The 26,376-nt window shown below is 44.4% G+C and overlaps 1 protein-coding gene across 1 annotated transcript in view; it reads left to right on the top strand.

The window, feature by feature from the left end:
* Nucleotides 1-26,376, top strand: part of LOC139477680 (ADP-dependent glucokinase-like) — a 38,294-nt gene that overhangs the window by 2,079 nt on the left and 9,839 nt on the right. Inside the window, exons 2-4 of the mRNA XM_071260061.1 lie at nucleotides 16,356-16,581; nucleotides 18,313-18,378; nucleotides 25,912-26,328. Coding sequence (XP_071116162.1) covers nucleotides 16,356-16,581; nucleotides 18,313-18,378; nucleotides 25,912-26,328 — 709 coding nt within the window. The remainder of the gene's footprint in view (nucleotides 1-16,355; nucleotides 16,582-18,312; nucleotides 18,379-25,911; nucleotides 26,329-26,376) is intronic.

The raw sequence follows: 26,376 nt of genomic DNA, 5'->3' as shown, positions 1-26,376 counted from the left end.
TCTAGCGGGTAATTAATTAATCCGATTACCGATACCTTTATATGAGTGTCCCAAATTTAAATTACTAAGCGTGGTGTTCTTTAGAGATACCTTTAAATGAGTGTCCCAGTATTCAGTTGGACTTCGAACGTGCAGCTCACAATGCCGTGACTGATGTATTTCCTGGGACATTAGTTAGAGGGTGTTTCTTTCACTTCACCCAATGTATCTGGAGGAGGGTGCAGAAAGAAGGTCTGTTGATGGACTATAAGGAAGATGAGGAGGTGAAGAAGCTGGTGAGAAGAGCTGCTGCCCTCCCTCTAGTACTTCGTGACAAAGTGGATGATGTGTGGCTTGATGCCATTGCTGACTCTCCTGCTGGCCCTAAAGTGACTGCCTTCATGGACTACGTGACAACCAGTTGGGTTCAAGGAGGGGCCTTCATGCCAGAGATTTGGAACCATTTCGAAAACCAAGGCCACCGTACCAACAATCACCTGGAAGGGTGGCACAACAAGATAAAGAAACTTGCCAAGAAGTGCCACCCGAAAATCTACGAGGTAGTGAAGCTATTTCAGCGAGAGCAGTCACTCAAAGAGAAAAGAAAGAAGTACAAGGCAATGGATGCACGTATTGCGTCCCTCAAGATCCAGCTCCTAGAGCAGCATCCCAGAGCACTTTGGTCAAAAGAACAAGGTACCAATATCCGAACACAGGAACATTTACTGTGTAACCCAACATATTCATATATGGATGTCTGCCGGGGAGCCCCTGCTGCGTGTGGCCCCTGGCCCCCCAAAAGAAGGGGCCATTCAAGGGCTGGATCAAACATTGGAGGTACCACATGAAAGTAAGTGTAAATGAACTGGTACATCTCGCAGAGTACAGAATGGGCCACGCTAGACAAATCTTCCTCTGCAAAAGGCCTGCCAGACACCCCCAAAGAGGGTCCCAAAATTTGGGCTGGGTTAAACATTGGAGGTACCACATGAAATCAACATAAAATGAACTATTTCACTCTACTAAGAATAAAAAACCCCATTGCCAGACAAATCGTCTGCTGCATAAGGCCTGCCAGACACCCCCAAATGTTGACCCTTAATGCACTCGGTGAACACTCTGGTAAAATTTGACTAGAGTATACATTCAAAGTACCAGATGAAAGTAAGTTTAGATGAACAGGTACATGTTACTGAGTATAACACGGCCCATACCTGACAAATTGTCCTCTGCATAAGGTCCGCCAGACCCCCCAGAGAGGGTCCCAAAATTTGGGCTGGGTTAAACATTGGAGGTACCACATGAAACCAACATAAAATGAACAATTGCACTCTACTTATTGCACAGTACCCATTGCCAGACAAATCATCTTCAAGCTATCAGGCTGTAGCAGGCTTTGAGGACTTCATAGCTGATCAGATATATATTCACAAGATTCAGAATCATGCAATCAACATTACATTTCAACGATAGGCCTAATCTATGATATCAATACTAGTATTCAAAGACCTGATTTTATAAATACGTGATTTTAATCTCAATAAAATCCTTCCATCTTTAAGAACAAAACATAAATTTGACCATCTGTTGACTCTCAGAGCTGATGTCCAATGTTTCATTATGCACACTGGGATTACAGAGGGTCATCTGTGTGGGGTGGGGTGAGGGTCTGTCTAGCGGGCCTTATGCACAAGAGGATTTGTCTGGCAATGGGTATTTTGTAATAAGTAGAGTGTAATAGTTCATTTTATATTGGTTCCATGTGATACCTCCAATGTTTAAGCCTTATGCAGAGGAAGATTTGTCTGGCGTGGCCCATTCTGTACTCTGTGATATGAACCTGTTCATTCAAACGTACCTTAATGTGGTACAATCGATATATATTCCAGACCAATTTTACCCGTGTATACCTGAAGGGTCAACTTTTTATGGGTGTCTGGCGGGCCTCATGCAGAAGATGATTTGTCTGGCAATGGGTATTGTGCAATAAGTAGAGTGCAATTGTTCATTTTATGTTGGTTTCATGTGGTACCTCCAATGTTTAACCCAGTCCAAATTTTGGGACCCTCTCTGGGGGGTCTGGCGGACCTTATGCAGAGGACAATTTGTCAGGTATGGGCCGTGTTATACTCAGTAACATGTACCTGTTCATCTAAACTTACTTTCATCTGGTACTTTGAATGTATACTCTAGTCAAATTTTACCAGAGTGTTCACTGAGTGCATTAAGGGTCAACATTTGGGGGTGTCTGGCGGGCCTTATGCAGCAGACGATTTGTCTGGCAATGGGGTTTTTATTCTTAGTAGAGTGAAATAGTTCATTTTATGTTGATTTCATGTGGTACCTCCAATGTTTAACCCAGCCCAAATTTTGGGACCCTCTTTGGGGGTGTCTGGCAGGCCTTTTGCAGAGGAAGATTTGTCTAGCGTGGCCCATTCTGTACTCTGCGAGATGTACCAGTTCATTTACACTTACTTTCATGTGGTACCTCCAATGTTTGATCCAGCCCTTGAATGGCCCCTTCTTTTGGGGGGCCAGGGGCCACACGCAGCAGGGGCTCCCCGGCAGACATCCATATATGAATATGTTGGGTTACACAGTAAATGTTCCTGTGTTCGGATATTGGTACCTTGTTCTTTTGACCAAAGTGCTCTGGGCTGCCGGTCTATCCTGAACCAACACCTGAGAGAGATGGAATATGCTGACCACGTAGGCGACCTCCTTCATCTGCAGTAATGACATTAAATCCATTATGATATTCATATGCTATTCATATTCATCAGTGTCAAGTATTGATGAATATGTTATCCTTGTTGAATAAAAAATGAGAAAACAAGACTTGTATTGTTATATACGGTAACCTGTTAGAATCACAAAGCATGTTTTGACAGCATAGCCGCGAGAGCCACATTATACAATCATGCAACCATAACCATTGTCGTGAGAGCCACATCAATTTGGGCCATCTCTTTTCGAAATGTGGCTTTGCCGGCCTGTAACCTTTTCTGGTATAACCCTACACTTGTGTATTTGTCGTCATTCACTTGATGCTCATTTAATGAATTTATTACAGGTATAATTAGTGGTAGCACCACTCAGATTACCTGACAAAGGTTCCCATTTGGCATTTATTGTGCCTGGGGTAATTATTCAATCTAAATCCAGGTTTGAAGTGAGGTGAAATGTGTGTTATGTAATATGCACGTGGCAGCCCAGCAAGAGATGAATGATCAGTTGATTTACTTTTTTGTAAATCAATGGATTGTTCCTAGTCATCAAAGGATTAACAGAAAATACATGGTGTGAAGTCCCGATGTAAAAACAACATACTTTGTTCAAAGGGTTCACCGATAATACGTTGATTGATTGCTCATCGTTATCTACCTCAATGGATTTTTTTAGGGACTGTGGACGTTATGAAAATAGTTGTCACATGGGCTTTCTCAGCCGACCTTTGAGATTCGACACCTATGTGAAACACCTGAAACAATCTAAGGATCAGTTGAGAAATGAACACAGGATATAATATCCCAAAATGATATATATATTTTAAAAAATATTTCATTGTTACAGAGACACGTGACATCGAACAAATTTCTTTGAACAGCTGCAGACATGTGGGATATTGTTCCTTTGTGTGGATATTCACGGATACATTCCTTGAACAAGGAAGCTGCCTACAATTATACACATAAATTTGGTCGGATGTAATTATTATATTTGCATTTTGCTTTCCTTCATTTGCTGTACCATTGGACAGATTCATTCTTGTTCCTCAACGTCTTGGTTGGAAAATTCTTTGATTCGCGATAGACGTTGTTTTCACAAGTCTTTTCCTTTGTAAGCGTGTATATATTACTGTCAATTTGTAACGTGATTCTCTCAGGCAGTTTATAAAATGTGTAAATATTTCAGTCATTTTGACTGAAAAATCTGTCCATTTCTTTAACAGATTAACTAGAATAGACTAAGACAATCATAAGGGCCTAAAAACATGACAATTGATTATTATGTAGGATTAAAAGCCAAACAATATAGAAATCGTAACATTTTCAGTCTCTTGGTGATGATATTAAACATAACAATGTTTAGAATTTGTTGTCATAATAATACAGATGGACACATTTTTCAGTCAATTTGTAAAATAACTGAATATACAGGCATATAATAAATTTCCATAGTGAACATTTTGCACATTTTGACTGTAAAAATATAAACATGATAAAATAAGCAATGCTCAGGAGAAATATTACTCTGCGTTGCAAGTCAAAATAGTGTAAACGAAAATCGCACAATTACCAAGCAAGTGACTTATACACACTGTTGTGTGTCTTGTAGAATGAGTAAAGTACCATGGCTTTATTTGCCAGTGTTGTGGCTGCTGGTCTACACTTCACCAGTTGGTCTAGTACTCCAAACAGAAGCTCTGGTAGTTTATTATGAGCTAGGGTTGGTGTACTTGAGACCTGATTTCTTCAGATGGCTGCCAGAATGTCCCCCCTTCCAGGTCATCACCTACCATTCTGACCAACAATGTATTGATCTCTGTGCAGTCTGTACTGCCAAAGTGTCCTGCACATCCTTGAGTAGGGAGTCATATATTTATATTGTCTCTGTCAACAAACACCTCATCAAATGGGATTTAGCCATTTCACACCTCCATACCATCCTGTATGCCATCATCTAAAAATGTCATCATCCTCTGGTAATCATGTTTAAGGTCCAGCACATGTTTTGTCTTTTCAACTGAATGGCGATGTCGATAGAAGAAGTCCAGCATGTCCTCCTTGTGGTAACCACAGAATCTTAGGAACAGAACCTTTTTCCTTTCTCTGAAGTGTATGCCTTCCAACCACCGTGCAGCCATTTTTCTTGTCCAATACTCTTGATAGCGCCTTGCAGCATAATCTTGCAAGCTCATATGTACCACTTTCTCAACTCTTTCTGAAATTTATATCTCTGAATTCAGTGGACTGTGGTGTATGATGTGTTGAAGTTACAGGTACTGGATCTGCATCAGGAATTGCATCATCTGTGGCTGGAGATGTTGATGGGTTTTGCTCACAAGCAGGCATGTGCCTCCTGTTTCACATGATCACTGTTTAGTCCTACCAGTGAAAAGGGCTAGTACCAGTCCATTCTGAATTACACTGCCTGGTACATTATTTCTAAGAAATTGTTCAGTGATAGTCCAAACATGATGTCAACTGTTTACAGTGTTGCATTTCTGAGAACAGAATCAAAGTCATACATGTTTTGAACAAATTCTAAGTCACCAGTAATTAAAGTCTGTGTGGCAACATCAGTTGTAGTGACAGGAGAAGTGTCCTCTCTCTGCCTTGGTAAATGGATCAACACTATCCTCCTCAGATGAAGATGAAGACTGTTCACCTTGCTTAAAGTGATGGGATAATGTGATGGATGAGATAGATTAGTCAGTGTTTGTCATGATGAGTGATTATCAGTAAACTTACTGTTTGATTCCTGGCTTTCAGTGTCCACTGGGTCGCATCATCGTCGACATCAGACAATGCCTCCAACAGTAGTCTTGGTTGCTGAAAATTGCTATCAATCAACATAATTACAAAATATTGCAGAAAAAATAAATACTTTGGGATTGCTTGCCATAGTAATCTATATATTCAGTGATTGTAGAGTGGTAGATTAAACCTATAAAAAATAGTATACCATGATGGAGAATATGCAAAATATATTGAAAGTATGATTCTCCCATTTCAATTTGTAAAGAGGATAATCACATCTTTAACATGTGTTGAGCAAAACATATCTGCAATTAGCACCCGTGGTCAAAGTAAGTTAAAATTTACTTTTCTTTACGGATCAGGGTGATATAAGCATGTGATAAAAATATCCTAAAGTGTGTCATTGGCTGAAAAAACATGTTTCTATGTGCTTCAATAGTTCAAATAGTTGACAAACTAAGAAAGAAAAAATCAAACAAACCTTCCTTTCCAATGGCACCCACTCTGCAATATCTTGCTTTCATTGTCATTGCTTTCCACTCAAATGCTTGTAAAACAATAACCCCTCCCGACAGCAAAATTGGACCATGTTTTTATTAGTAGTTCCGTCCCTTGCCGAATCAACGGTTTGGACTTGCTACTGTTAGTCTCAAATATCAATACATGTACCTTTTTTCAGGTCAGTACACTGAGAAGGAAAAGTGTAGATGGAGTGTAGCCGAGAGGGTCCAACTGTTAAGACAAGATCCTACCTCATGACCGAGTACAGTGCCTTAATAAATAGTGAGGATTTTATCTTGTTCATTTGTCCTGACTGTTGGACTGCCCATCATGCATGGCTCTTGGCTACATCACCTCCCACATAGGTTGGGGTGAATCTGGCAGACTAAAAAACCACTCACTTAATACAGCTCATATACTGGCGAGTGACTAGTTATTGCCAACCCCCCATATACTTTGCACCTGATCTCATCTTGTTTTGCTTGTTTTCATTAGAAGAGAGAAATATTTATCTGAGGTCGATAGCAAGACGGCTATCCATGCGGACCCCACTTCGATCCCTCTGGACCCACTGATCAGAGACATGGTCTCAGCCTTGGACGAGGACTTCAGTAAACTGTAACTGTCTCCTTCCTTTAGGGCCCCACGGTACAGACGAGATGACTTCCCAGTTCACTCTCTTCAAGTTGCGCACCACGCTCACTCCTTGGATGAGGACATGCATCGCATGACGGGATTGGACCACTCCACCTCAGTCCGAGTCTCTGACAACAAACTTGCCTACGTAGAGACCGAGATTCGCCACACGCTCAAACCCCTCTCTCTGATGGTGTCGTCCTCCAGGGCCATACTTTGCGGAGGACAACCCCCATAGGATTGACAATTTAACTACCGTTGTATCCTATCTCCAACAACAGGTGTAACAGATGCACTCCCACATGTGGGCGGCTCTGATCGAGCTCACTACCACCAGACGCCTTGGGTACCTTGCCTTGTCCAACTGGGACTCAGAGTTCAAGAGAGACCTCTTGCTCCAACCCTGGTCCGGCTCTGACCTCTTTAATGGACAAATATCCCAGACACACACCGGGTCTAAGCCTTCGCCCGTGAAGAGACGGCTCTCAAGGCACTGGCCAGGGTGTCTCGGCCAGACTTTGCTAGGTGGTCCAAGGCTGGCTCCTACCATCCACGTCGCAACTCCCTCCCGTCCCGGGGGCGGGGCGCCACCTCATCCTCTCTAGGAAAGGCAAGGGGAAAGGAAAGTCCTCAGGCTAATACCAGCCCCGTCACGGCTACCCCAAGAGGGGTAACGCCAGCCGCAGGGACTTCCAGTGAACCCCCGGATGGGCACGACTGGGACCTCCCACCCCAAGCCGTCCAAGTTGTCGACACCCCAGTAGGTGGGAGACTGGCTCACGTCTGGCAGAAGGACTCATACCCCCCAACTCAATAGCAGCTCCTGAGCCGGAACATCACGGCGCTACTATACAAGAAAGACATAGAGGTTGTACACGCCTCAGCCATAACACCAGGCTTCTATTCACCTGTCTTCCTGGTCCCCAAGAAGGACCCGGACAAGCACAGGATGATACACAACCTCGCCGCCTTCAACAAACGCTACCTGGTGCGTCCACCGTATCAGATGACCACACTCAGGCTACTGTGATCCCGGATCCAAGCGCAGGAGGCGCTCATCAGCCTGGACATCGAGGACGCCTACCTACACGTCCCTATACGTCCTGATGACCGGAAATTCCTCCGCTTCATTTTCATGGGAGTCCATTATCAATGGGCAGTCCTCCCATTTGGAATTTCTTCAGCCCCGTGGCTATTTACACGGCTTACCAAGCCGATAGCCTCGTACCTCCATCGCCGGGACATCCAGGACTATCTGGACCCGGTCACTCTACTCCACAGGGACTTCACCCTGCGACTCCTATACCAGTTGGGGTGGGAGATCAACTTCAGGAAGTCACCCTCCAAGCGCCTTCAGTTCATCGGGGGCCTCTTAAGAAAGGGCTTATGACCGCTCTATGCCTCTTCGTAGACGCGTCCCTCCAGGGACGAGGCGCACACCTGGAGGGACAGGTCACCTCAGGGCTGTGGTCAACCGATCAGCGCCTATGGCATATCAACAACCTCGAACTGGAAGTGCTTATCCTGGCCATCACTCACTGGAAGCAGGCGCTCACACACGCCCGGCTCTCCATCTCGACAGACAACATCACTGTCGTTTGGTGTCTCCGGAACCAGGGAATGACTCATTCGACCTCGCTCCTTCAACAGACGTTCCGATTATTTCACCTAGTGGATTAGCTGAGGATTCAGTTCCAGGTCCACCACATCCCGGGCTGCCGAAACATCCTAGCAGATGCCCTGTCTCAGCCAGACAAGGTGGCTCCCACAGAGTGGAAACTTCACCCAGACGCCTTCGCTCTTGCTTTTCAAGACCACGGTCTTCCCAACATAGACCTATTCGCCACCAGCCAGAACTACTAGATCCCGACCTACATATCTCCGGTGCCGGATCCACTGGCTTGGGCAGTCGACGCCTTCAGCGTCCCCTGGGAGGTACTAAAACCGTACGCTTTTCTGCGGCCTGTACTCCTTCCCAAAGTCGTCCAGAAGATCAGATCGACACGGAACCTTGATCTGACTTTGGTTGCGCTCTTGTGGCCAGCGAAGGCTTGGTTCATCGACCTCAGAGAGCTATCCAACGGCAACCCCCTGCCACTCCCAGATTGGCCAAACCTGCCAAGACAGCCACACCCAGGACCAGACAGGTTACGTCTCCACGTCTGGTCCATTTACAGAGAGCTTTGAGCGCCAAGGGCTACTCGGCCAGAGCGGCTAAGGCCATCGCGATGACACATCGCCCAACCATCAGGAGCCTTTATGATGACAAATGGCAATCCTTTGAGAGCTTTTGCAGGAGTAAGCACCAAGACCCCACATCTGCATCGCCTCAATTTCTGGCTGAGTTTATGCACCATCTGCGACACAAGCGTAAGCTCAAGAGCAGTACCATCATGACCTACCTTGTGGCACTCAACTCCGTCCTGGCAGTCCCGAAAGATGCATCATGAAAATCCTGGGACTGGAAGACCAAAAGGCAAAGTTCTGTCCCCCGGCCTTTGACTTGAATGTCATTCTCACCTCGCTGAGAGACGCACCTTTCGAGCCACTCGAAACGTTGTCATTCTCCAACCTGACGAAAAAGACGGTCTTCCTACTGGCGCTCGCTACAGCAGCCCGGGTCAGCGAGCTACACGCCCTAGACGTCACAATGGGTCCGTTTTGAGCAGGGAGCCCACAGAGCTGTGCATCTGGGCCTGTGCTGAGACTTCATCGCAAATAAAAAGCTCCCAGGCCAGCCTGACAGATTGTTTCTCATCCCGCCGACTGTCATCAATTGTGGAGGCGGAAGACGAACGAGAGCTCCGTCTACGTCTGGTTAGAGAGTTTCATTGGTACATCCGACAATCCGAGGAACGCTGTAGACAACGACGCCTCTTTGTACCGGTATCTGCGACCTCGCAAGCGGAGGTCAGCCGCAACACGATCCCCCTCTGGCTACGAGCCATCATCCTCCAGGCCTACGAGGCCGCGGGACTGGACCCTCCACGCTCCAACAATCTGCATGATATCCGGGTGATCGCCTCCACCATGGCGCTTCACAGCAACTGTTCTCTACGCGCCATCATGGAGGGATGTTTTTGGCGTTCCAACACAGTCTTAGCCAGTCCCTACCTGCGAGACGTCGCTTTGGAGGATGTGCAAGGCATGCACAGCTTTGGTCCCAGCAGGTCACCACTACTACACGTCATTGACCACGCCTCCAAGTCCAGAGCCGGCCTTTCGACCTCTCCTGGCGTAAGCCCTGGACTAGAAGGTTCATGCCTCATTTGCATACGGCTCGGTACTCCAGTCTCGACCTAACCCAGCGTTACTGTCAGGCTGCGCAGTACCAGGACACAACGCATACCTGACTCTTCCCATCTATGTCATGGTCACCCGATGCCGACCACACAGCTGAGGATTGGCATGGGAACAGAGACTGGAAATAACAGATGAAAGGTCCACATCTGAAGGTATGCCCACCTCCGGTGCATAAGGAGTAATGCAAGATAAGTTAAAAATCTATTAAAATCCTAGATATTTTTTACATTTGTATACTTATCCTGCATTATTGCGTCTAAATGGACCCGCCCATCCCAGATCTACTTCCCCACGGTACCTTCCGATGTTTCGGACTACAGAGTAATGTGATGATCCGTGACGTCACTTCCTTTGGTCACGTGAGAGCTGCATGATGGGTTGGCCTCTCAGCTAGTTGGAGCATCTTCTTCAAGCAAAGACCTTCACCAAAAATATTTGAGGATAACGTAATTCACCACCATTTTTAAGCCATAGAAGGAACAAAAGGAGATATATGAACAAGTATGTAATATGTCACATAGAGGGTGAAATATTTTTTTGTCCATAATATTTAGAAGATAAATACTATGTGTGTGTCTATTTCCGGGATTTTATCGAGTATTGGCAACTTGGAAATTCATTTGAGACCCGAAAGCGTTACCTTGAGGGGCTCAAATGAAAATATCCAAGATGCAACTACTCGATAAAATCCCGGAAATAGACAGAAACATAGTATTTATGGGTATTGTAAACCTATTGTTTTTATTAAGAAAAAAACATGCGCACTCTTTAACACCTCGTATTTACTCGGTTGTGTGGCGTCAACTTGGATGGTTCTGTTGTTGTTGTTATGGTGATTGTGATTTTGGTAATGACCTGGGGTCAGATGATGATGGACTACTTTCCTGAGTGTAAGTCATTCATAAGTTGCTCATGCTTCAGTTGAATGTTCACCTACGTCTGTATTGAACAACAGGACCATATGATTAATAATAAAAATAAACAAACTCAAAATCGTCTGCGAGTTTGTTTGTTATTATTATCAGTTACATTATTTGTTGTAATGTCAACATAATCATTTTTTCAGAGTGTAAACCCCCTGGATGCCACAGCGACACATATGTCCCTCCTCTTCAACCCTCACTTCGAAATCGCATAAAATTCAAAATACATCATGCAGAATAATACACTTCACAGTTTTGAATTCCCCCTTCTGTTTATCATTTACTGTCATTTTAGGCAATTCAAAATTACTGAAAGTGACTTCTGAAAATTAGGTACATTGTAAATCTCGCCAAATCACAATTCACGGCATTATATAAATATTTACTGTGTGTTTAGAAATCTAAATATCGGATATTTACTCGAATAATTAAAGTAGAAAAATAGCATATTAGCAATCACAGGTATCAAATCACTACTGATAATTCTGAAAGGTCGCTGATAGCCTAGAATCGTTTAGAATGTTTTGGAAAATATGCATACACGAACGCCGAAGTGTACGTTCCGCCATATTGGATTGTGTTTACAAAATGCCGGTTATGAGACACCTATTCGATCAGGTATATTTCAAACTCAGCTGCTATACATGCATCCCTGAATTCCTCATACATTTTCGAAACAATGGATGAATGGTCTTTGTCACCAATGCAAATTATCTGGATGAAATCATGCAAAATACATGAAAAACTGTGCTTGGAAAACTGTACTTGCTGAAATGTAAACAAAGCAAAATTCAGATTTAACACTGTGTAGCATTTTTAGGGGTACTTTTGTCTAATTGTTGCATACATTGGCTCGATCACGCGTTTGAGAATGTTCATGGTAAGAGAATCGTTGCATTTATTATGGAAATACACATATACACTACAATGATGTAAATTCAACGAAACTCCTCCTCTGGAAATCCTGCATACTGTTGTCAGTGAACACCCCATTTTGTAAAAGTCGGTCACCGGTAGTGATGTCATACGGAAGTAAACATTGTTGTACATATTTGGTGATTTCTTTGAGGTGTAAACTTTCAACTTGGCACCCAGTGTGTTCTTTGTTTTTGTCTAGTTTGCATTTTCATCATCGCCTTGATAATCCTCAGATATGACAGAAACATTTTTGTGTAGGGTCACATTATTTATGAGTAGTGAGCAGCACATAGGATGACGTCACTTATGACAGTGGTGTCATGTATTAATGCACTACTGCAATCATGAGAATAGACAAATTCATCGGTTCAATTCTTAAAAGGTGCGATTTTAGGGTGTGTAAGAAACAGATTACTGCACTCGTGCCTGTCAGATACCATTGATCTTACAACTCGTTGTTACAAAGCGTATACTTTTTGAAACACCTCGTAAGATCAATGGTATCTGACAGACACTCGTGTAGTAATCTCTATTTCCTACACAGTGATTCAGTAGCTTGTTTCAGGGAATGCAAACCATATTTTCACCCTTTGACATTTGGTCCCAAATTAGCCAATCACAAACACAGAACACACTTTCTATAGGTTTACAATGTGATAATATTTAAGCAGGAAAAGCAGTATTGAAGGAAAGATCAGAACTAAGAAATGTCCTTTGTTACTACACCTTACATGTGAGCCAACCTGGACCCAGACTGGAGCTGCTTGTCAAACACATAACCATGATAACCCTATTGTCAAACATGTAATAAGCAAGCACTTGGGAAGGCATTTGTACAACATACACCTCTCTGTTCTCAGCAACGATAATTTATTTGTAGACCATCTGCACGGAGAGCAGTTGGGGGTTCTATTCCCAGCCATATCATACCAAACACTGTTAAAAGATGTACTTGTTGTTGTCTGTTATAGGATTAGAATCAGTAGATAATGGTTTCCAGAAGAAGATTGCTGTCAATTACACAGGGAGTTACTTGAGGCAGAGACCACCGGTTCCCTCTGGTATATTCTGGCAGAAATGTAATAGAGGTAGAAGTTTCATAAGAATTATCAAACAATAGTTATCATTGTTAATAATTCTAAGAATACTACCTCTATTACATCCAAATTACTTCCTCCCACCTCCCTAATTCATCTTTCTCTAGTAGGACTTGAGGGAAAAAAGTGATGTTGTTGCCATTATGACGTCATGGCTTGGGTAGTTATGAGACTACTTGACGACAACAAATTAATTGTGTGATTGACAGTGAAGAGGACGTCTGTTAAAAATCTGAAAATTTTAGTTACCGGTAGTATGATTGAAGCCAAAATACAGGATTTATGGCAGAGATGTTATAATGGTAGTGTTCTTAGAATTGTTAACAATGATAACTATTGTTCGATATTTCAGTAAATATGCTTATTTGTAAACATGAATTCTTTTCACAAGTCTAGCTGAGACTGGAAAATCACCTAACACTGGTTATTATACCCCCATTTACGAAGTAAATCGGGAGTATATAGCGTTCTGTTCGTCCGTCCAACCGTCCGTCCTTCCATCCGAGCTTTTGTACAGCCCATAACTTTTTAACCATGCACCCTAGCTTCACCAAACTTGCTACGTACATTTACCACAATGAGTGCTTGTGCCTTTTGCTAGTTTGAAGATTCTGCACTTTTTAATTATACCCCCGTTTACGAAGTACATCAGGGGTATATAGCGTTCCGTTCATCCGTCCTTCCGTCCGAGCTTTTGTACAGCCCATAACTTTTTAACTATGCACCCTACCTTCACCAAACTTGGTACACACATTAACCACAATGAGTACTTGTGCCTTTTGCTAGTTTGAAGATCCTGAATTTTTTAATTTTTGCCGTTTCCATGGAAACATTAGAAACTTAAACTTTTAGGGTGGGTATTTTGTACGGCCCATAACTTTTTAACCATGTACTGTAGCTTCACCAAACTTTCTACACACATTTACCACAATGAGTACTTGTGCCTTTTGCTAGTTTGAAGATTCTGAATTTTTTTATTTTTGCCGTTTCCATGGAATCATGGTGAAACATAAATTTTGGGTAGTTTTTGTACGATCCATGTTTACAATATTATGTATCCTAGCATCAGCAAACTTGCTACATTAACCGCTATGATTGTTTTATAAGATTCTGAAAGTTTTGTCTTTTTCTCTTTTCATGGAAACATGATGGAATTTAGAAATTTTGATGACTGGTTTTGTATAGCTAATATATTTTCAAAAATTGTTTCCACACATGTAGATCATCATAAGTATCTGTGCTTTGTGATAGTTTGAATTTATGAATTCTTTACCATATCTGTTAAGGCTAGATGGAAATTATTAATATATTGATTTTCTTATATCATATTGTTCCATTTTTTATGTGTGTTTATATCAACAATTTTTGGTCCTTTTGATAATTCTTCTTATGTAACTCCTCAATCAAATTTTTATTCAAAGGTGCTCATGGTGATCTACTTCCTTGTAGTGAACACTGGAAACATGGGAGATTTGGGGGGGCGGGGGCAACTGTCACTGGAACTCAATCTTAGTTTTTAAAACATTGAAGTTAAAATCAGTTAGAAAGATGTAATATTTCATTAATTAACAAGCTATTTACTATTTGTTGACCAGCGGGGTTAATGGGGGTATGTGAGCTTTGCTCACTTCATTCTTGTTTAGTATCCTTCTCTGAACTGGCCTTGATTACCAGCTCTTGATATGACATTCACGTGAAAGGGAAGATGCAGCTAAAACTTGGTTCCTTTTGAAAATTAAACCACTTTTGCACATTTCCTCATCAGTGTTAATTTTTGACCAGTCAGAAAAATAATGACTGCTTATACCTGTAGTGTGCCAGATTGCTGTGAAGATGGGGTGTATGGATGTACAGTGGATTCACTCACGGACCATATGGCAGTATAATGTATGAAACATACTTGACTTGGGTAAAAGCAAAATAATTTCAACAAATCCAAGATATGAATTACGTAAGATTACAATGTGTTGTGTAATGTGATTCACATTCTGACACAATAAGGCTGAAATCAATGTGAATAGTAAGCAGCATTTTTCTTTTCTTGCTTTACTGGTTGTTGTTTTTTTTTATACGGAAAGACCTAGTTTAATGTGGGAGGAGAGCCTGCAACACAGCTGTTGCTTTAAGCAATGCAAACCTAACGAATCAAGCAGGACTACTGTTGTGCATCTATGCATCCTATCAGTTTCAGGAAGAGCAAACTATGTTTTGACTCCCATGATTAATATGTGTGAACTTCAGTGGGTCCTTGTTTAGAAAATATGTTTTTGGTACACTTTTCGCTGTACACTAGCAAATTCTGAATATATTCTTTTCCATTCAAACAAAATTTATAATCGGCAGATCTGAAAAGCAAGCAAGTGCTTTTGTAACTTGTAACTGTAAGCGTGGTAGGAAAAGGTATACTATTGTGCAATTACAAACTTATGTTTGCTATAGAATGTAGTAACACTATGAAGAGGGTCAAAGGTACGGTCACTTTAACGTGTAAAGATATGTTGTATTTTGTCCCACTGTCACTGTTGTAGTCAAATATGTTTATTATCATTCAAAACAATCTGCAAAACGCAATGAAAGGCTTCCAAAAGACCCATTTGCTATGATTTCATAATAAGCGTGCCTGTTTGAGAAAAATTAAGAAAAGTCTGATCCTGGGATATGCAAATTAGCTTGTGCTGGATTGTGGTTTATCTCCATGTACCTAAATGTAAACATTTTGATTTTTTTTTTGACACCTTAGATCATGTTGATATTCAGTGAAATGGGTTTGTGATGATAATTAGTATTCAAGATGATACCAGACTCTCGTCTTTTGTATATAACATTTGTGTTCATGTAACATGTTTATGTAAACTACCCTTTCAAACACTAGTCAGTGCTACTTGTGACATACATGTACTCTAATAAAGAAAATTACAGTGTTCCCACTGGCTTTTGAAACTGCCAGTCCTTGTGGACTGGCAACTCTAACAAGTACCAGTCCCCCGCAATTTTTGTCAGTCCCAACTTTCAACAAATAAAGAAACGTCTAAAAATTATTTGGTTTTAATTCTTTCATCATCATGTTCAGTGCAAAGATGTCATCTCTGAAGTAACTAAGTTAGATCTATACATCATTCACACAAACTTCAGTCATTGGATATTTAACCTAGAACCTAGATATTTAACAGACAAGCTGCCTTTGTATGAAAAATGTACTTATATGAATATCACCGATGTTTTGTTCAACAACAAAGATTTATAAGGTACTTAATTTGCCGGTCCACAGGAACTGGCAGTCACATGAATTACCGTGGGTGGTCCATGCCTAATTTTACCAGTAAAATACTGGCAATTACCGGTAAACGGGAACACTGTTATCATGATTATGCCACAACTAGCATTGACCATGTGTTGACAGGGTTTTTTATTCACAAAGGTTGGTTACTCATAAATTTCATGATGCACTTTACTCTTTAGGCTATAGGGGATGGCACATATATTAATTTGTAGACCCATTCCTCCTCTATTTTTAGAATCAATTCGAATGTAGACCTCATCGTCCCTGGTGTCCAGCTGCTGCGGAATCTGGGCGTGGCACCAGGGAGGCCCATCAATCACCAGGTCCTCTCCAGCATCAGTGACTTGCAGGAGACATTTGCCTTCTTCTTCCGCAAGGGGTCAGCAGCAGAGAGAACATTCACAGTGCGAGAACCGTTCCTCCAGGTTATTGAGGAGGCAGAGACATTCAAGACGAAAGAGGTATCATGTTTGTGTCAGAGATGCTTTGTTAGGGCAAAGAACGTGTTACATATGTTGAGTATGGCTGTTGTGTCTTGTTATCTCCCTCTTTGGTACTGGTAGGGGGTGGTGGTATTAATCTTTGGTAATCTATGCATATACTATGCTTGTCGTAAGAGTTGACTGAAATTGATCAGGTGGTCAGACTCATTCAGCTGATTGTGTCAGTGTGTTCCAATGGCATGAGTTGCTGCTCATGCTCTCAGTCACTGGTTAGCCTGGTCCAGACTTGGTCATTTACAGGCCACCTTGATATGACTGGAATATTTGACAGTATTTAGCTGGGTACTGGAGGGGTTGGAGAATTGGGTTCACCAAACACCATTCAAATGTACATGTCATTGTATTAATGTTTATGTATGTCATTGTTTTAATGACCACTTCAAGAGCTTTTCCATTTTGTTTTTTATGCAAAGTCATGGTAGTTCAGCATTATACCCTACCCTCCTCAAACACCCGGCCCTCCCCGAGCATCCCATCCTCCCCATGCACCCCTCACTCCCCCATGCATCCCACCCTACCCACACACCCCGCCCTCCCCGAGCATCCCATCCTCCCCATGCACCCCTCACTCCCCCATGCATCCCACCCTACCCACACACCCCGCCCTCCCCGAGCATCCCATCCTCCCCATGCACCCCTCACTTTCCCATGCACCACACCCTACCCATGCACCACACCCCTCCCTGAGCATCCCATCCTCCCCATCCACCCCTCACTTTCCCATGCACCACACCCTACCCATGCACCACACCCCTCTCTGAGCATCCCATCCTCCCCATGCACCCCTCACTCCCCCATGCATCCCACCCTACCCACACTCCCCAGCCTCCCCGAGCATCCCATCCTCCCCATGCACCCCTCACTTCCCCATGCATCCCACCCTACCCACACGCCCCGCCCTCCCCGGGCATCCCATCCTCCCCATGCACCCCTCACTCCCCCATGCATTCCACCCTACCCACACGCCCCACCCTCCCCGGGCATCCCATCCTCCCCATGCACCCCTCACTTCCCCATGCATCCCACCCTACCCACACGCCCCACCCTCCCCGGGCATCCCATCCTCCCCATGCACCCCTCACTTCCCCATGCATTCCACCCTACCCACACGCCCCACCCTCCCCGGGCATCCCATCCTCCCCATGCACCCCTCACTTCCGCATGCATTCCACCCTACCCACACGCCCCACCCTCCCCGGGCATCCCATCCTCCCCATGCACCCCTCACTTCCCCATGCACCACACCCTACCCACACGCCCCACCCTCCCCGGGCATCCCATCCTCCCCATGCACCGCTCACTCCCCCATGCATCCCACCCTACCCACACGCCCCACCCTCCCCGGGCATCCCATCCTCCCCATGCACCCCTCACTTCCCCATGCATCCCACCCTCCTAGAAGTGTGGTCCACATCACTGCCAACAAACACTTTCTAACAAATAATCATATGCCGTGGTTAACTGGTTTGCTGAATTATTAAATATGTAAGAAATAAATGATGTCGGTGTCTAAAAGATCTACGTCCACAGGCATGACTTAGAATGTCCTGGTAGCCTGCTATTACTCCTACTTGTGGAGTATCCTGATTATGATGAGGTAGTAATCAATGCGAGGTCGGCCAGCTGTAGTGTAGTAACAATCAATATTGTATGATTTCCATGTAATGACATGTGTGTGTGTTGATACAGCTATATATTGGCGGCAATGGAGCACTGATGGCAGCAAAGGCATCTATGCTATTCCCAGATGTTGCGGTGAGATTTATGACCATTATGCATGTAATACCACGAAATTGAACAATCCATTACAGTGTGTATACACAGCTGAAAACAATTCTTATATTATTGATCACACATGATTGCACACATCCTTTACACTGAAGTGTAGGACTCACTATCTCGGAGTCCAGTGCCTGATCTGTCAATCATGTATTCACTCCAGATTATTTAATTCAGGAGAATTTTACACATGCCACTTTGTCAGTTATAACATACTTAGTTAGTTCACAGTCTGTACTGATTAGGTAACACACTTAGAGGTTGGTTGAATTTAGGCTGCTAAGAAGCTGAAGTGTGCTCAACTCTCTCTTGTTGAAATAAAACATTCTTCACCAGTATACATTTCAAAGATTACATGATGAACATGTATGAAGTTGCTGTCAACAGTGTCTGGATGTTTATTTAACCAAAATTGTACTGCTTTAAGTCCTAGATCATGAGGTATATTAGTATATAACTTTTCACGTCTATGGTCACAAGAACAGCATCCGTTGTTACGGCTTCCCGTAGGTGATTTAACAAGTCTAATTTTTTATCTTATCCTGCATAATACTTCTACTGCTATGTTCTTGACCTTCTGAGACGGATCTGTGAGAGGTCCTGGCTACAGAACAAGTTGTCCCTACCAAGTTGTGTGGCTTGCACCCTCATCTCTGACCCCACGTGACTTGCTGTGACATCACGTAGTATCACATTGACAGATTGACAGATATCCTCGGCTTATCATTTTACATATCCTTGGATAACCAACATATTCTTTATCATGTACAGTTTAGTCTGGTGTACAAGGGTGCTCTGTTTAGGCATATGATAGCGTTTGTCTTCTCTAGGTTTTCCCGTGCATTTCATCTGTTATACCCTCCGCCATCTATTTTGGCACGATGTTGTGTTTACATGGCTTTTGCTTTGATAATTTAGAGTCTATCTTAGCTCTTGTTTCATGTATTAAATACATTTCTATCATTGTAAGTTTTGGGTTACAATGCCACACATATCTATTCTAATTACAGCGCTCATGTATCCATGACTGCTTCTAAAATTACCTCTGTGTCATCAGCGCCCCTGGCATCACTGGCGCTGGTTTGCCCAGCACAGGCACGCCCAGTATTACCCACCTCTCATGCCTCCCTGTTTCAGCTCGATTCTGTATTTGGATCCCGCCTGGGTTCACTGGATGCAATTCATGTATCCACCATCTGTGACCACTTCTTCGGCACCCCTGGCGTCTGCAGCGCCCCTGCCCTTCACAGTATCAGCGCCCTTGGCACCTCCAGCGTCTGCGGCGCCATTGCCCTTCACAGTATCAGTGCCCTTGGCACCCCCAGCGTTTCCGGCGCCCTTGCCCTTCACAGTATCAGCGCCCTTGGCACCCCCGGCGTCTGCGGCGCCCCTGCCCTTCACAGTATCAGCGCCCTTGGCACCCCTGGCGTCTGCGGCGCCCCTGCCCTTCACAGTATCAGCGCCCCCGGCACCCCCGGCGTCTGCAGCGCCCCTGCCCTTCACAGTATCAGCGCCCTTGGCATCTGCGGTGCCCCTGCCCTTCACAGTATCAGCGCCCTTGGCACCTCCAGCGTCTGCGGCGCCCTTGCCCTTCACAGTATCAGTGCCCTGGGCACCCCCAGCGTCTGCGGCGCCCTTGCCCTTCACAGGATCAGTGCCCTCGGCACCCCCAGCATCTCCGGTGCCCTTGCCCTTCACAGTATCAGTGCCCTCGGCACCCCCAGCATCTGCGGCGCCCCTGCCCTTCACAGTATCAGTGCCCTGGGCACTCCCAGCGTCTGCGGCGCCCTTGCCCTTCACAGGATCAGTGCCCTCGGCACCCCCAGCATCTCCGGTGCCCTTGCCCTTCACAGTATCAGTGCCCTCGGCACCCCCAGCATCTGCGGCGCCCCTGCCCTTCACAGTATAAGCGCCCTTGGCACCCCCGGCGTCTGCGGCGCCCCTTGCCCTTCACAGTATCAGCACCCCCGGCGTCTGCAGTGCCCCTGCCCTTCACAGTATCAGCGCCCTCGGCGCCCCTGGCGTCTGCAGCGCCCCTGCCCTAAACAGTATCAGCGCCCCCGGCGTCTGCGGCGCCCCTGCCCTTCACAGTATCAGCGCCTCCGGCATCTGTGGCGCCCCTGCCCTTCACAGTATCAGCGCCCTCGGCATCTGCAGCGCCCTCGGCATCTGCAGCGCCCCTGCCCTTCACAGTATCAGCGCCCTTGGCACCCCCGGCATCTGCGGCGCCCCTGCCCTTCACAGTATCAGCGCCCCCGGCATCTGCGGCGCCCCTGCCCTTCACAGTATCAGCGCCCTTGGCACCCCCGGCATCTGCGGCGCCCCTGCCCTTCACAGTATCAGCGTCCTCGGCATCTGCAGCGCCCCTGCCCTTCACAGTATCAGCGCCTTTGGCACCCCCGGCGTCTGCGGCGCCCCTGCCCTTGACAGTATCAGCGCCCCCGGTATCTGCAGCGCCCCTGCCCTTCACAGTATCAGCGCCCTCGGCATCTGCGGCGCCCCTGCCCTTCACAGTATCAGTGCCCTCGGCACCCCTGGCGCCTGCAGCGCCCCTGCCCTTCACAGTTTCAGCGCCCTTGGCACCTCCAGCGTTTGCAGCGCCCCTGCCCTTCACAGTATCAGCGCCCTTGGCACCTCCAGCGTCTGCGGCGCCCCTGCCCTTCACAGTATCAGTGCCCTTGGCACCCCCGGCGTCTGTGGCGCCCCTGCCCTTCACAGTATCAGCGCCCCCGGCGTCTGCAGCGCCCCTGCCCTTCACAGTATCAGCGTCCTCTGCACCCCTGGCGTCTGCAGCGCCCCTGCCCTTCACAGTATTAGCGCCCTCGGCACCCACTAATCTATTGTAAACGCTGCCACCATCAATGCACGTGGCGCCTCCGATTATACCACCGGCGCCGGCACAGTTAGAGATGTCAATGTCAGCTCCCGTGTTAATTGCTCCGCTTACTCAACACATGCGCACTTTATCATCACCAATCTCGTCTGTCTTTGGGTGCGTGAGAGGATGCCACCTTATCTCACGAGGCTAAAACTAAAACTAAAACTAAAACTAGATGCTGATTCCCATAGTCACTCTCCAATACTTCGACCATACGACTATGGCTCAGACTCCTCAGCAGGCTCAGCTGACTTTTCAGTGGATTCATGGCTTTAGTAATGCAGGATAAGTACACAAATGCAAAAAATATTTAGATTTTACTAATTTTTTTACTTATCCTGCATTACTCCAGCATTACTTGCCCCTTATTGTAAAAAGAAATTATAAACAAAGTTTGATTGGAAAAGTAGGGTACTTTTTGCTATTTTCACATTTTTCAATTGATTTTGCTCGGTTTCTATATTCTTCCTCCAACTTTGTGTGTTTTCTCAGGAACAACATATAGAAGATCCAGGGAACTTGTGTAAGTGCACTGACCCTTTGTTATGCCAACAACCTCTCAATAATGACAACCTGGTAGATATTTACGGGGGGGTTTTAAGTGGTCATTACTTACATGTCTTTTAGCCGATTTTGTTCCATCTTGGTACAAAGGTACCAACCGAATAGGTTTTCTTACCATCATGGCAAGGTAACCGAGGCATCTGATTGGTTGAAATTTGGTTAAAAGATATTTAGATATATTTTTGCACTCAAAGCACATTTTATTACTATAGCAACAGAATGGAGTCCTCTGCTTGGTCTTAATTTAGATAATAAGGCCGATTTAAGACCATTTCCCCAAAATACTAATAAGTGCTCTTTATGAAACTAGGTATGGATGATCAACACAAGGTCCAGTAATAAAACCTCATTCAGAAATACAAGATGGTCTCACAGTCACCATTTTGTAATTTGCAGGTCTCAAACATCTAAATCAGTAAATATGTATTTATGAAGTCCTTTTGTAAAGCCTCGTGAATATCATTTCATTAGTTAGAGCATATAATGGAATCAGCATGTCCGGCTGTCTGACAGTCTGTCCATAGAAAATAAATTCCTTCTGAACTAATTGACTGATGTACAAAAGACCACTTCAGCATGTAGTTTGGCACATTTCAAATATTTTTTTCATTTCGATGGAGTTATTGCCCTTTATTACTTTGACATTTCAATTTGTCTGGACAGCTTCTTAACTTCTACATTGATTTCTTTCAGATGTGTATGTAGGTGTAGCTACGGACACTGTTTGACGTACCATTGTGTTAACATGCAACAGAACGGAGGCATCTGATTGGTCAAAATTTTGAAATTGTCCGATTTCATTCAAATTTTGTGTATTGACATGTTATGGGACTCCAAACTTGACCACACAGGCTTTGTTTTTACCGTGTTAATGGAAAAGTGGCCTCTGATTGCTCCTTTAAATACTCTACCCCATTTCATATGAACTAAAAAAATCCATAGCTCTTCCAATGCGATTGCAGAGGGATGTTTGGATGTTAACAGTATCAAACGTCTACAGGAGGATTTTTATTCCCCATAGGACAGCTCTAGTTAGCTTAATTTATTGTCAATATACATACAAGATGGCCGAAAGGCTTATGTGACGTTTTGCCCCATCTTTCTTTGTATGTCGTACGTCATCCGTCATGCAAAATCTATTCACAATCCAATAATATATTCATAAAATATGTATATAGATAGCATTTACAGCTCACCTGGTTCAGCGTCCCCAGAAGATCGAATGGTCGGTCCCTAACTGACGTGTCGTATGCCTAATGTTCTTTTTTCACTGTTTTCAGGAAACAATGGTCTTACTTCAGGATATGCTAAACTGCTATAGAAAAGGTATAGACTTCATATCCGAAAAAATATATAACGTTTCATGGCTCTTTTTGACTTGACATGTTACTTGTGAAACTGACGGGGTGGGTTAACAAAAACATCATTGCATTTGAAATCCTGTCTTTTTAATATATGGTTCTGGTGTATGCCCAACTGTTATATGCGTAATACTGTTTCAAAATGTCCATTATTTTATGCCTAAAACTCTGATGTACTAACAACTAACAACCCACCACCATCTACGACTAAGTCTGGTCTGCTTGGCCTGAGTTCTCCTTTCCGTTGCTATGGTATTAGGATATTAACATAGATGAGACTCACCTCAACCTGTACCTTCTTAGGTGGACATTGAGATTGAATGTTTGTGACGGCCTCTATCCACCTGTTAGTTGATGCAACACGACAGGGTTGGGGGGCACATCTGGAGGATCAGACTGCCTCCTGGCTCTGGTCAAACGAGCAGCTCTAAGGTACATAAACAGTTGGGGTTAGAAGCTCTCATCTTGGCCATCTCCCATTTGAAGTACCAACTTCAGCATCAAGTGCTTGCCATATCAACAGACAACATTACAATCGTTTGACGTCTGTGCAATCAAGGGACCCCTCAATCATCATTGCTGTCACAAACCTTCCATTCTTGCAGCTGGTGGACCATCTATACATGCAGTTCATCGTCCTGCACTTCCCCGGTTGTCGAAATATACCAGGCAAATTGGCCTCAAAGTGGCCTCCAGCGTTCCCTGGACAGACCTAAAAGCGTACGTTTTCCACCACCTGTACTACTTACCAGTGTCCTACAAAAGATCAAACAGTGCGAAGATAAGCGCTAAAGGTTATTCAACCAGAGTGTCGAGGGCTATTGCCTTAGCTCATAGACCTTCGACACACTCCTTGTATGATTATAAATGGATTTCCTTTGAATCTTTTTGCAAAGATGAAAAACAGGATCCAATGTCAGCATCACAACAATTCATGGCTGAATTTCTCCTCCATCTCCATCACCTCAAGGGCAGTTCAATTACTACATATTTAGTAGCCCTCAATTCGGTGCTGGCAGTTCATATGGACACAAAATGACCCAAATTCCAGAACTTCAATCACATTTTGACTGGAGGATCAGCGTGCCAAGTTTTGTCCCCCTGCGTGGGATTTGAACGTGGTGCTAAAGTTACTCTGTACCGCTCCTTTTGAATCACTTGACTTAATTTCCTTTTTCAGTCCTTCCAAAAAGATGGTATTTCTACTAGCCTTTGCTACGGCAGCTCAAGTTGGCAAGTTACACGCCCTCGACATCTCCTGAGTACAGTTCGAGCACGGAGCGCACGGAGCTGTCAAATCTTGTGCTGTGCTTGGATTTCATCGCAAAAAATCAACCCCCAGGAAAGCCAGACAGATCTTTCACCATTTCAATAGTGGGATCCAAAGTCAAGGACAACTACGTTTGTTCCCTGTGCGTGCCCTTTTTATAGTTTTCCTTCGTCAATCCAAGACACAACGTGGATCAGGGAAAGAACTATTTATTCTGGTCTCCTTATCATCCAAAATGGAAGTCAGTCGAAACACGATTGCACTGTGGCTGCACTCCATCATACTGCAGACGTATGAACTAGCAGGCTTGGATCCACCTTGCCAACAACACTCATGAGAATCGAGCTTTGACTATGGCTCTTCCCAGCAATTGTTCCATTCACTCTATTATGGAGGGTTGTTTCTTGCGCTCGGATACTGTCATCACCAGTCATTATTTCTGAGACGTGGCTCTTGAGGATGTGCAAGGGGTTTGAAGTTTCAGTCCCCTGGTGGTAGCGCAACAAATCCCCAACCCCAGGCTAACCTGATTACTACACCCTGGAACTGACCCTGCAGCCTCACTGATAGTTATTACCCCAGACTAGGGGGGTTATCCATCTTCCAGTTACTTGTGTCGGAATCGAGAACTTGGCTGTTACCCCTTTCTACTTTTACGGTTCCATGACTGGATATCACCCCTCTTACTCTACCCTGTGTGGCATTATCAGACAGGAAGGTCTGTGGTCTCCAGTTTTCCTTCGCTCAGGATGCCATCTGCTTACCCGGACTGGTGGGTAGTTTTTGTCTACAACATCCGAAATTCCCCCCTTTGTTCTGTCTGATAAAGATGCATTAAGTAGTAATGCAGGATAAGATAAAATAAATTGTAAAATCTAAATATTTTTTTACATTTGGATACTTATCTTGCATTACTATGTCTGAAGCGTCCTCCCATCTCTTTGCTACCACCCCGCGAAGTTCTTTTAGAAGGTCCGTTGCTAGCAGTGATGTGATTTGGTCACTTGGTAGCTGAGGGAGGAAAGAAGACACACAACTAGTGGGCACAACAACTTCTGTAGCCAGACCTCTCACAGCTCCCATCTCCTAGGTCAGAAATATAGCAGTAGAAGCATTAAGGTATTAATGCAGATTAAGTATCCATATGGAAAAAATATTTAGATTTTACTTATTTTCTAGTATTTCCAATAGTACTTTATGAGTTTCATCTGTGGTAACACCGTCTTTCCTTATCTAGATTCAAACAATTATTCGATAGACAGTTTTGACACTGAAGTGTCAAGTGAGAAGTGTCTGAAGTTGGCATGTACATTGTACATTCCCTTGGCTCACCTCACATAAGTCAAGAAACCCTCACACATACTTACAGCTTGTTGTGTCCTTTGTGGTGAAATTGCTAAGAGTAACACCTCACACAGTAACATGGGATGTTTCAGATCCAGTTTGTAGGTCCAATTGGCCCACTCCTTCAACAAATGATGCCCGCTTCTCTGTCTATTCCTGAGACCAGTCTCATCTCTAAGGATGAGTTCCATCTCATCATGGAGTACAAAGTGGGGGAGGTGTGGGGGGAGGACTCCGCCCCTGTGGCCAACCGCTTCATCTCCAGCTGCGACTATTCCAACTCCAGACTTACCATGCTGGACACCTTCTTCAACAGCCTGGACAGTTTCAACCCTGACCTCATCCTCATGTCAGGCCTTCATTTACTTGATGGTCAGACCAGTCAGTTCTTCAGTGAGAAGATAGCACTACTCTCCTCCAGGTTACAGCAGATACCTTCGACTGTACCCATTCATCTTGAGTTTGCAAGCATGGCTACACAGAGCTTTGTGAGAGACATTTTGGAAAACGTAAGTGTGTTATATAATCACATCATCTCAGCCTTGCTGAAAATGTAA

Source organism: Haliotis cracherodii, unplaced genomic scaffold (genome assembly GCF_022045235.1).
Source record: "Haliotis cracherodii isolate W230 unplaced genomic scaffold, xgHalCrac1.p SCAF_1, whole genome shotgun sequence".
Lineage (NCBI taxonomy): Eukaryota > Metazoa > Mollusca > Gastropoda > Lepetellida > Haliotidae > Haliotis > Haliotis cracherodii.
The sequence above is the reverse complement of the archived record's forward strand: the minus strand, read 5'-3'. Positions and strand labels throughout refer to the sequence as shown.